This window comes from Artibeus jamaicensis, unplaced genomic scaffold (assembly GCF_021234435.1).
Source record: "Artibeus jamaicensis isolate MK-2021 breed Jamaican fruit bat unplaced genomic scaffold, CSHL_Jam_final contig_373, whole genome shotgun sequence".
In the NCBI taxonomy this organism is placed as follows: Eukaryota; Metazoa; Chordata; class Mammalia; order Chiroptera; family Phyllostomidae; genus Artibeus; species Artibeus jamaicensis.
In genome coordinates, this window is record NW_026521807.1 from 1217240 (window position 1) to 1229817 (window position 12578).

General features: G+C 40.9%; 1 protein-coding gene across 3 annotated transcripts in view; it reads left to right on the plus strand.

Moving 5' to 3' along the window:
* The window catches only part of IQGAP2 (IQ motif containing GTPase activating protein 2), a 279666-nt gene that overhangs the window by 40186 nt on the left and 226902 nt on the right, over nucleotides 1-12578 (plus strand). For all 3 annotated transcript variants that reach the window (XM_053664428.1, XM_053664429.1, XM_053664430.1), the window contains exon 2: nucleotides 10257-10356. In XM_053664428.1, coding sequence (XP_053520403.1) covers nucleotides 10257-10356 — 100 coding nt within the window. The remainder of the gene's footprint in view (nucleotides 1-10256; nucleotides 10357-12578) is intronic.

Genomic DNA, 12578 nt, shown 5'->3' on the forward strand with positions numbered 1-12578 from the left:
TCTAACCTTTCTTCAGTGTTGAAGGTGTGTTCTGTTAGATTGTAAACTATCAGGGGCATAGAGTCATTTCTCCCACCCCGTCTCATCCCCCAGGCCTGCTGGTAACTATTTTAGCCATTGGTTAGAGACTTTGCCATATACCCAAAGAAACACATTCTGTTGTTGTTGTATTTATTGGTTTTAATTATAAGGCACTTGGAAGGCATTTCAGGACTCTGCATCTTCATAATTTTCTACCAGCAATTTGCACCTTGTGGACCAATAATAAGGATAAATTTCCTTCCTCACTTGGCTTTATAATCATAGACATTTTATAATTGGCTGCCTAAGTACTAGCGGAGCTCTCGTGGCTGGAGTAGAAACGGTGACTTACTTCGGGGAATGTATTCAAACCCTCTGAGGAACTAGTGGCTGATGCACAAATCGGCTCTCTCCTCTACTCCCTGGTAGACCTGTGGTGCAAGGGGATTTACACGGTACCAGGGGTCTGTCCCTAGCCAAAAAAGACATGCCCGAAGGAGATCAATTGCTCATTTAAATCTGCAGCAGAAGAAAATGAATTATATTTAAGGTGGTTGCTGTCCTGGCTGTTGTATAAAGTCTGAGCTTTGGACTAAAGAATCATTATCTGAAAACCTTGGTGTCTTTTGTTGTGTTTACAAGAACATTTTTTTCTAAGCTTGGGACCGTGTACTTTCTAAAAGCAGTGGCGCTTCATGTTAGAGGAAAAAGCATGCAATACACCCAAACCAAAATGTTTTTAGCTTTTGTTGCCCAGATGGGGTAAACTCTTTTCCACAAAAGAGTTATTCCCAGGGCTTTTTACACACTTTCCAAGCAGTTTACAAAGTCACAGTTTGTGTACATTCTCTTCAGCCTGCGGGCTCGATGTTTGCTTCACCCACTCTTGCCAACTCAACTCCTTTCCCACATCAGCTATTCCATTTCCTCCTACCGCACCCCATACTCTTGACATAGAAGAATAAAAGTACGTTTGCTCTAATATAATAGGGGACCTCCAAAAGTTCAGTAAATACCAAACACCAAGAACTGGTTCCGAAAACAAACCGGCTTTGGACTGAAGTTCTGGGACCCTGAGCAAAGCACTTCCCCCATTTTAGTCTTAGTCAAGCAGCGGTAATAATACTTGTCCATATGTCTGATGGGGCTGTTATAGTCATATGAGATCATTTACATGGTAGCACTTTATAAATGTATATGACTTCTATGAAACAGGAGAGCTTGGCAATTCTGGTTCAAGTCCTGCTGGTTGATGTTGGCATTGTATACAGTGTTTTATGATTTCTTACAAGTCCCAGTTCTCAAAAACCCCAAATGTGTGAGCTGATACCTGACCTACTTAAAACCAGAGAAGCTTTTTTGCTCCTGAGAACTAGCCTGAACTGCTTTAGTCCAAAATCAAGTTGAAATATATTCGTGATCCATGACTGTATTATTAACATAGCTTCATTTGCATAGCAGGATCCATTTGAGAGCTGAGTTTTTGGCATACTTTAAAAATTGACTGCCTTGAATCATGTGTTAATTCACACTAACAAACAGCATATGCCTGCATTAATAGCATCCTTCTGTTCTACACCACAGCCTTCTAACTGAGTCTATTAGTTCAACTTCTCTTCTAAATATAAGTTTAGTTTTAAGTCAGCTCCCAAGTATATCCCTAGAACAGTGGATGCTTCCACACTTTTTTCCTCTTTAATGATACAAACTTGTCTTTATGTAAATTGGCATAACGGGGTAACTTCCTGGTGCTGAGTCATGTGCAGTTTCCACCTCCACCATCCGAAGTCACAAAATGAGTTGGTTGCTATTTGTTGACTTCCTTTTTCTTCCCCCGAAACAGGCTCTTCATCATCCTGTTCATTCCATTGCCAAAGTCTGCCCTGTAAAGCATCGCCATGTTGTTCTCTCTTCTCGGTAGATCAGACTTGCAAGGTTTCCTGTTGCGGAGGCTCGTTGCAGCCTTCTCTTCTTCCTCCAGTTCAGGCTCCTTACATTCATTCCATCTGTTTCCTCTTACCCTACCTGTTCTCCCTCATTAGCTTATCACACCCAAGCTACCTAGACCATGAAGGCCTTCCAACAAGGTATCATGGCATTAATCATCTTCCTCTCTGCTGTCTTTGAACATCCATGATTTTTTTACACAATAAAACTGTCTAAATATTCATAGTAAATATTGAGTGACTGTGATCCTTTTCTTAGAAATTCAACTGGGTTAGTGGCAGGAAAGGCGTTTTTGCAATGGATGTGGCATTAAGGCTCATTCCTCTTTATACAGGTTTTAATATTCAGTTATAGAAAAAATATTTTTTGTAACTGACATTAAAACATTTAATCTTTTGTTACTTCTGATATATATACCATGATGTACAGTATTTGAAAAATGTATGAGAATCAAAAATGGTAAAGGAAAAAACTTCAGAGCCCTCCTTTTAGAAATAAGTGCTTTAGTATTTCGATCCTTTCTTTTAGACTCCCCCCAAATTGTAATGCATACAATAACATAATCTTGTAGAATTATAATTAATTCAGTGTGTATATATGTGTGTGGAATCAAAATTGTGGTGTTTTTTTTTAGTTTATTTAACTTCAAATACATTCAGTTGGCAAATTATATGGAAGAAAGGTGCTAAAGCCACTAAAATTGAGTATAATCAACTTTAGCTGATTATCTGTTGTTTTTATTATATATACATTTCATATTTTATAACATGTAATAATTGACTTAATTGAACTATTAAGTAATTTTGAATACAATATATAATTTTAAAATATAATTCTGAAAAATATTCATACAACAGCTTCCTGAGGTAGTAGCATTATTTCCATTGTACAGATGAGGAAACTGAACGTCTAGTTAAATCGTCCATGGCTGTGACGCTAATTTTAGTCACTGCCTTCTCCTCTCGGCCACATGCCTTTTTAATCAAGTCTTTTTGTTAGTTTAGGCAGAAATTCACCTTTTGGGGAGCAAGGGGATGGTGACTCAGATAACAAAGGTTAAATTTCTCAAATGTGTTCTCAGCAGTTATTGATAGTGTGACTTTGCTTATGAGACACCATGTACATGGTGTCATCATTTAGTTTTTGTTGTCATCTGCTTTGGTCTTTTTCAAAGTTCTTACATTCCTGACATAATCTAACTTGCAATACTGAATATTATATTTTTCCTTTGTTGGACTACATTTGAGATTTCTGCATCTCTGAGAAACAAGCCTATGATTTTACTTTCTATACTTTTTCAAGATCATAGCATTAATTTACATGGCTTCTGCAGGAAAGCAAAGCCACATAAATCTATCCACTGATTAATGGGACGTCAGGAATACCATTAATAGTATCTTCAGAAGAGCCTCGTGGTTGCTGGGCCAGTCACACATGTCCAGGCAGGGGGGCCATGGCTTTTCGGTGGAGTAGAAAGATCAGAACATTGAAATCAGAGTTTTTTCTAAACAAACTCTGCCGTTTAAAATGTCTTTATGATCTTAGAATTATACCTAAACCTAAATTAACTAACGTCTCTGAGATGGTTTACCACCAGAGAAGTGGAAATTGAAATTCCTATCTTCAAGGGGGTGCTGGGACAAAGAGGTAATGTATGTGAACTATCAGGCACATAGTAGGTGCGAATTAAGTGCAAATCCCCTCGGTCTGTGTTTCACACATGCTTCACAGGAGTTTACACTGATTTGAGAAACACAGTGCATGACTCACACACAGAAAAGCCCAACTCATAACCAAGAGGTGGTTTTATTTTCTCCCACTCACCTTTGAACTGTTTGCAATGTATTGGTTTGTTTTTTTTCCTCTCCAAATAGACAAGGGAAAATTAGGCCAAGACTCAACTATTGTATTGTCTTTTGTGGCCTCCAGTTTTGTAGAAAAATCTTCGGATATCCTGGGTTGTTTGGGGTAATTTCTGAGAGGGCGGGGACAGTGTTCACAGTGACTTGCTGTTCCTTGAGAATAGCCTTGGGGACTGTTGTCATTTAAACAGACCTGCTAAGTGTCTTTAAGAGTTGTAAAGTATTATCATCCCCCCTGGGCTGATAATATTTTAGGTAAACATCTGTTCCCTTAAAATATTCACTATTGATAGAGAACGGGGAGAAGCATTAGGACTGGTACTAGTTAATCTGAAGTCTTTTGCCCTGACCATCTTAAGCACAAAAAGTTCTTACCCAAGTAGAGATGAGTTGCATTCCTTTCCCTTCTTTTAAAAATAGTAGAAGTTCCTCTAGACTAGAGATTTTAACATTGCCTTCTGCAGTTTGAACTTTTGGGAGTTAAAGTTTTAAAGCGGGTCTTGGAAACTCAATACCGTTCTCTTCCTCCCCGAGGGCTGTGTGGGGATGAACAGTGTGTGGGCGCAGGCAGTGAGCACATGGAATTTTCCCATGCCTACTTGGTAGCAAAAGAAATGCGTTTTATCCTGGAAGTGTTTTCTGAAATTACAAGTGTCTAAAAAATCCCAAATTTAGGAATCATTGCCTTTAATTCTCCTCCCAAATTGAGCAAAGTCCTAGACAGAATCCTTCCTCTCATCCCAAGTCTGTAGGTTGGGCCACCTCTGTATAATGGCCTTTGTCTCATGGTCTTCTTTGAGTATCTAGATTATATACACAATAAAGTTAGATATTGTTCGGATTTGCACAGTAGACCAAAATCAGATTTACTCTCATGCTTGCAATTTAGCAGTGAAATCCTGTCCTGAAAAGGTGTCCCGTGTCTTCTATCAGGCTTGGCAGAAACAGATGGTGTTTCAAGAGCTCAAGTATGGTCACATGAAAGGAGATGACCACAGTCCCTTACAGCCACGTAGAAGCTGAGTAGGCTCTGAAGTTCTGTATTGATTTATAACTTTGGAGAATTCCTAGAAAAGCGCGATGGGGGAGCAGCTCCAGGAAAGGTATGGAGGACAGGCTTCAAGTAAAGTCCACCTCCCCGGTGAGCAGGAAGTGCGGCTGTGTGGCCATCAGGGCGTTGCACTTGGTGGGTCTAAACCCACTGGGGACGACATCTCTAACTTTCAAACACAGTGCTGCACACGCTGTTCAGCAGCCTTTGTTAAGCACGTACTATTACTACCTGGCACTTTTTGAAGATGTAAAGATGGGTCAGAGGTGAGCCCCTGTACCGAGTGTCTCATAATTTTGGTGACTTGATAAAGCCTCTCCCATGTTTTTAACACGTGGAGGAGTGGTCTCTATCATTTCTGATTCTTTTCGGTGCCTGTGAATATGTATCCGGTTGCTAACAACTTTCAGGTTTGCCTATCTTTCAAAAGAAAATTCAGCTTAGAGAAGTTTGATCATGTGGTTCTCTAAAGCTTAAGATTAAGTAGCTGTGAAAGGCTTCAACAGGCTGGTATATCCCGGGACAAGTTTCCTGAGTGTATCAGCTTACTGGAAACTTCGGACTTTGGGTTCTCTCATCTTTATATTCCATTGCTGTCTTCTGCCCCAGTGTCAGGGTCTTGGAAACAGTTCTCTTCCTTCTAATGCCTTTCTTGAGGTATATGTGCCATTTCTGGTAGCCATTCTTTAAGTTTTGAGAGTGGGGGTATTTTCATTGAGATATTTCCTCCCAAGTAAAAGCTGGTCCCAACTCTTGAATGGTTCAATGCATGTTTGAATCGGATTACATATCTGAGGATATTCAGGGTTCCTTACAGAAATTTTGAGTCATACAAAATAACAGTATGTACATAAAATGCTAAATTGTGGCATATTTTCATGCCTTGGTGATTCATATCATATTCCTAATCTGTTTTTCCTTAAAGGGACATGCCTTAAATAGTACTGTTTTATGAAACAAGATTCCCAACCTGGTTTTCTGATTCTTGCGGCTCTCCCTCCAGTTTATCCCCACCTATCTAAGCATCCTATAATTATGCCAAACTTTCCATTGTTTGTAATGAAAACTTCATGAGGGACCTTGTGTGTCACACTTGTCACCTTGTGTCCATTTCTAGGACAGATTTGCACAAAGCAGCCACTTGAATATTTGTTGAATGAACAAGTGAATTTTAATATAAGGGACCTTGGTGGCCTTGTTGTCTCTGTGTGTGAAGGGAATGAGTAGAGCAGCTGAATTTAACAAGTAACCATGCCAACTCCTTAATAAATGAGGTAGGTCTTGGGCTGTTTTTACACTGGATTTTGTGGGTGTTCTTTGGGAAATGGACTTCTTAATGTTCCTTCTGCCTCTAACTTAGAGTTCTACTTAAATACCTATCAACTCACTTTCATTCTGCTCCTTAAGCCTTGTACTGTCCCTATATCATGATTTCCATAGAAACCTATTGCTTTAAAATACTGTCTTTTAGCCAACATGAGCTAACATAACAAATGGCATTTTGTAAGTTGCTAATACTTCAGGGAGTTGTGTTCTTCACAATGTCTTCATGCTTCTTAGGATTCAAAGCAGCCAGGAAACATGAACTTTTAGAGGAAATTGCAGATAATTTAGTTGCTTTACAATAAAAGCAGTTCTGAAGGCACTTAACGATCTGCCCTCGGGTTTGGCCATGACAAGTATGTTTCCCAGCCCACTCCGATCTGGTGGTAGCATGGCCCTGGGCAAAGAGCTGGGGCAGTGTGCTGAGGACCTCCATTCCAGCCCTGGCTCTGCCATTGACCCAGCAAACAATCACAGCTGGTCCCTTTCCCTTACGTGACCCCAGTTTCCTCATTTGTGAGAAAGAGATAGTGTCTATCTTTTAGGGTGATTGTGAGAACTACACAATAACATGGAAAAGTGCTTTATAGATGCTAAAGTTATGCCCAAGTGAATTATTCTATCAACTCCATGATGGCTCTTAAAATGACATGGCTATTATCCATGCTCGTGGCTCTGATCAGAAGTTGCTCCTCAGAAACTGTTGAGTAATGCAGAAATATTTGCAGGCAACCTCTGTGGTGCAGAAAGATCTGCTTTTGCTATGATTGAGGTTTTCTTAAACTCATAACCTTGGCCTCCACTTTGGCAATGGGTCATGAATGAAAGAAGGTGAGGCTGAAGTGTGAGTGGTTGAAAGAGTAGTTGAAGGTATGTGATCCAATGGGCCAGGTCATAAGGGAAGGAAGGGGTGGGTAAAAGGAAGCCTCATGAGGGCAAGCATGTTTTGTTTGTTTGGTTCAAACAAACAAACAAACAAAATCCTACCTTATCCCTCATGCTGTCAACTCATACCTAGCCCATGGAGTCAATGAATTAAACATGAGTTGAGTGAGGTCTTTGTAATGGTACTATATTTGCTCCATCCACATCAATAACCACCCCCTTATTTTATTCAGTGTAAATAAGCAAGAGTTTGAGAGCCCCCTGGGTGCTCTCCTGGGCCGGTAGAATCCTACATAGGTTTCTGGGAGCTTGCAGTCAAGGCAGGGGCCTAGGGACCAAGTGCTGCTGGGGCTTCTGCCTCCTCCCAGGAGGGTTGGCCGAGGCTGGAAGGGAGCGGCAGCTAAGAAGAAAGGTGGTGCTGAGAGTGCCTCCTCTGCCTGCACTTACCAGTTGGGAGAGTGGACTGAGCACGTGGATTTCTGCTGAAAGTCTAAATTGTTTTCAAATTGTGATGTGTCAGAAGGTGCTATAAAATGAAACTACCCTGGTAAAAATGGGAGACAGATTTTGGGCTGAAATTAAAATGAGAAACCGGAAGTCACGGGGTGTCCTGGGGATTAGCTGTTAGGAATGGTGGAGATGGAGGATTAGGTCAAGACATGTGGGCATGCCAGCGAGCTTCTGAGAAAGCCCAGGATGGGGAAAGTCACCATTTGCTAAGTACAGTCATCCTAGGGTGATGGCTAACTCACTTAGTGAGGATGCCCTGGAACGCAGTTTTTCAGCAAATGTTTGAGTGCTCTCTGTGTACAGGGAACCGTGATAGAGCTGAGGGAGATGTAAAGATGCATCAGAAAGAATCCTTTCCTCTGAGGGACCCCCACTTGGCAGAGGCAGACCTGGCGGAGTCACAGGGGGGCTGAGGTGAGTGATGTAATAAAAATGTAAACCAAAGTGCTGATGGGAGTGGATGGATGCTGATTTGAGATCCTCTGAATTTTGCTTGAGAAGATGTCAACGCTGTCACACACACAGAAGGTGGGGCAGTGGCTTCCATGCAGAGAGGAGGTGGAGAGCAGAAACCCTCAAACCCAAACGGTTGTGGTGTGGCCCCCAAACATGGCGCTGCTTGGAAGGGGTGGCTGCAATGTCGACTTCCTGTAGGGAGGAGAGGGAGAGTGTTCCAGAACTTTCTTCTGTAGGGAATGGGGATCCACTGAAGGTTCTGAGATGAAGAATAACATCAGTTGGACGGTGTGTTAGGTGTTTCTGGTGGCCCTGAGGAGAATCGGTAGAGGAGGGTGCATGGCTGCAAGGCTACTCGATGGTTATTCTAAGAGTTCAGAGGAGAGAAGGCTGGAACCTTGCAGGGGCCAGGCAGAGGAGTGTTTTTTGAGAGCCCTTGTACTTTTCCTAAACCTAGGAGCCATCTTCTAAAATTAAATCACATTGAGTTTATTAAGGAAAAAAGATGCTTTTGACAGATACAAATCTTTGTATTGGTATCAGTGGTCTGGGCTGAGGTCTCCCTGTTGAAAGGAATGGAGGCATAATGGGCAGTTGGGAATGGCAGTGGGGTGGGCCGGGCCAAAGGATGGTGGTAAGTGTGGAAGCGCCTGCTCTTCGGGGCCTTTTGTTACATACCAGCCTGTCCTGGTGTTCTTCGGTCTCTCACCTCTCTCTCCTTCCACTGGTTTCTTTTCTCCCTCATCCATAAACAGAGGATCCTCCTGAAGTTCTTCCATACTTCTTTTAGTTTTCTCTATCCCCTCCAAATGTGTCTAGCCTCGATGTTTCTGCCTTTTACTTGGGAAAATTATCTCAGCCTGTTGGCCCAACTGTAAGGTGTGGTAAACTACCTACCTGCCTCATAGAATCATGAGATTTAACTGAGAAACTGCATAAAAAAACACTTTGCCTAAGGCCTTGAAACAGAGTAAGTGCTCAACAAATAAGCATCTAGTACATATCCGTGGTCTTTGAGGATTTGAGGGGGGGTGTATTATTTGTTTAGTGTTATTTGATATTAAGTGTTTAGCATTGTACTGGCTCCAGTAAGAGTTCAAAATTTGATATAAATTTCTTTTGACTGCCAAGATGATGCTTTGGACTCCTCGTCAGTAGGGCACGGGATTGGCCTTTCCTTAGGGTTGGTTGGTTGACCTTCACATTCTTACCTCTTCTACTTGGAACCAGGGATCCCATTGATGAAAATGGGTGACTGGAGCTAGCAGCTGGGGAACAAGGAAGCACACACTGGACATTTCTGCCCCACATGACTGTCCCTGCTATACATACACTTTGTCTTCATTAGATGAGTAATCTAACAAACAAGAAACAAAATTCATTTCATAGCCATTGGAATTCAAGTCCAGGGGCAAAGAGGGAAAAGGGGTCCTTTTTATGAGAAAGGAGTGTCATCATGTCAGCTGACAGCTGAGTTGGCTGTGGTGGGTGCTGTTGAGATTGTGGCTAGAGGAAGTGCTGTTGGGAAATGGGGAGCTGGGTTCTCTACAGAAATGCAAAGCTGAAGTGTGCAAGTTTATAAGCTAGGCTTGTGTTGGGATAAAGAGTGTGGGCTTGAAAACCCTGTTCACTTGCTGTATTCATTGTTTTTTTCTTTTGGAGACCTGTTGGCCAAGAAGATTAGTCTCATAAAGGCCAAGAAATAAGTGAGGGAGGAATTTTAGAGACTTTGGCATCTGTAAAAATAGGATTTGGGTTGGATGAGAAGCCTTAATTCCCTGTAGGAGCAGAAAAACACAAGTCTTTGTAGATTCTTTGTTCAACCCCAACAGTTCCAGGATGATTCAAACTGAGCCACTGGACCAATTCCACAAGCTTGTGAAGGGAAGTCGTTGCAAGTTGGCCGTGCTGTAATCGATTTGAGGCTAACTCCTATGGCATCTTTTATGAAATCCGATTGCTGTTCTCATTCTATTACTAGTCATTTCAAACTGTACTTCAGTATTGTTTTTTTTGCATGCTAGAAATAATATAATATTGTAATATTCAGAGCAAGTCTCTTTCTATACTTGGCACTTCAGTGTCCCTGCATCTCAGTGTTCCGTGTTGAACTGCACGTGAGTTTGTTCTAGCTGATCGTTCCAGGTGTTTAGTTGGTGAACACTGCCCTTGTAGTAACATGATGTTATCCTCGTTTCCAGCTATTGTGGATGATGAAAGGCTCTCTGCAGAGGAGATGGACGAGAGGAGGAGGCAGAACATCGCTTATGAATATTTATGCCACCTAGAGGAAGCCAAAAGGTGAGATCCAGACTTTGGCTATTTGCATACCTTCTATTGGAGATAAGGTATGCGATGTTATGCATACGCTCTAACTACCGAATGTTTGGACTGTAAGATGCACCTCCCCCCAAAAAAAATTTAGGAGGAATAATGGTTGTTAATGCTGCTGTTGAGTTCTGTTTACATTTACACTGGTGAAATACTATGTTATTTATGTTACTAAATATTTTACCACATTTTTTACTTCAAAAATTTTTTTCCTATTTTCCTCCTTTAAAACCTAGGTGCGCCTTTCAGTCTGAAAATATGGTAACTCATTTGCACTTTTGCTGGTAGCAGGGTAATGGGAGAAGAACCACCTGTTAAATTATTTTGTAAATAATCAAGCAAAATTGAGAAAAAGTTACTATGACAGTCAAGGTCAAAGTGCTAGGAAGGCAACTGCTCCTTCACCTTCTTCAGAGTCTCCTAGAAAATGTCTGAGCAAATTGCAGATTATTTCAAATTTCTTATCTCACTGGCTTGTATGTGGGGGAGCAGCCAAGACTTAAATCAATTTCCTGCTTCCCCAAAGCTTCCTCAGATCCTTTCCCCACCCCTACCCCAATGATTATAAATGCCCAGGAGAATAATTTTGGACTGAAGTCCGTTGATCACTAAGCTAGAGGGTAGGTTTATGACAGCAATCTTCTTTCTAATTCGTGGGTGTGTTTCCCTTAGGATATGTTATCCCTAAACTCATGCTGACTCTTAGACTTCTTAGATTGTAAGTCAATGTTGGGTTCTCCAAGGACAAAGTGAAGATGAAGGTATTTGCACCCAGGCTTCTGTGTTAAAGGAATCAGGCAAACTGTGTCCTTTGAATGCTGCAGTGCTCAACTCCATGAGTTAGCTTCTGGTGAATGCTTTGTGCATGCTTTCGTGATGGGGCAACAACGTTGCACCATGGTCAGATGGTATGTTCCAGCTGACTTCTCTGTAGAGGAAATAAACATTTAGTTAGTGGTCATCCGTGTTAATTACCATGTAGCTATTACAGAGCTAGAATGAGCTTTTTCAGTGAATGTTGTGTAGAATATTCAGTGATACCTTTATGCTACTTTGGCCTCATAATTGCTTAAAAGAACATTTCTCCAGATTGTTTTATATTTTAAGTGTCCTGTAACTTTAAGCTCTAAAACTAAGTTTTAAAGGTTACTTAACATGTCTTTGAAGCCTACAGGTAAATTGCAGGTCACTGAAGACTCATTAATTGTCTAAGATTATTAAAATTGATTAAAATATGCTATTAATCAAATTGCTGAAACATGAGACAAGGAGAGATTCATAGATGTTCAAAATCAACATGCTTTTAATGAAGAAGTCTAAGGAGACTTAGTGGAAACTTCCTGCTGACACACGCTTTGCATCCTAAGTTTTTGCCTCGTCTTTTGTGTGAGTGGAAGGCAGTGTCGCACAGGGAAGGTTCATGACTGGGAGTTAGGAACTGACTTGCCCAGTCCCAGCCTCAGTGCTGATGAGCCGTGTGATCTGGGTGGGCTGTCTGCTCCGTGGGAGTTTCAGTTTTTTCTTTCTGTAATGGGATGACAAAGATGTTACCACCACCTGCCCTACTTATTTCATGGATTTTTTCCCCCTAGAAAATCCACTAACACCGAGAAGGTACAAGTGTTCTGTAAACTGTAGTGCCAGTCAGGTGTATGATAATAACATAAGCATAGTTTACTCCTGAATGTATCAAACTGATATCAATATAGCTTGAAAACTTGACATCTTCTTTAGTATTTTCACAATTCTATGGTTGATTTTGTTTTAGAAAAGTCCACATAACAATTAGCCCAGGTTCTTTGAAGAAAGCTTTCTTAGGAATAGTTTCATTGAAAGAAAAGACTGTAAAATATACAGTTTTTCCTTTAAGATGGTTTTCATCAATTTATTTTATAAAAAGATTTTTGGTATGTATACTTATGAATTTTTTATTAAGATCTGAGCAATTTTGTGACTTTCAGGATAGCTGATTTTTGGTTATTTAGTATGTAAACATTATGTGGCTATTAATAGATATATTAATATACATGCTGTGATTTCAGAAAGTGTAGTATGCAGAATTCTGACAATGTTAATGGCTTAGAAATTTGTTGTACTGGGTTTCTCATAGTGCATGCATGTGTGTGTGTCCATGTGAGTACAGGTGACTTAGAGCATTGGGTTTTTACTAAATGACATACTTAGAATGTGTA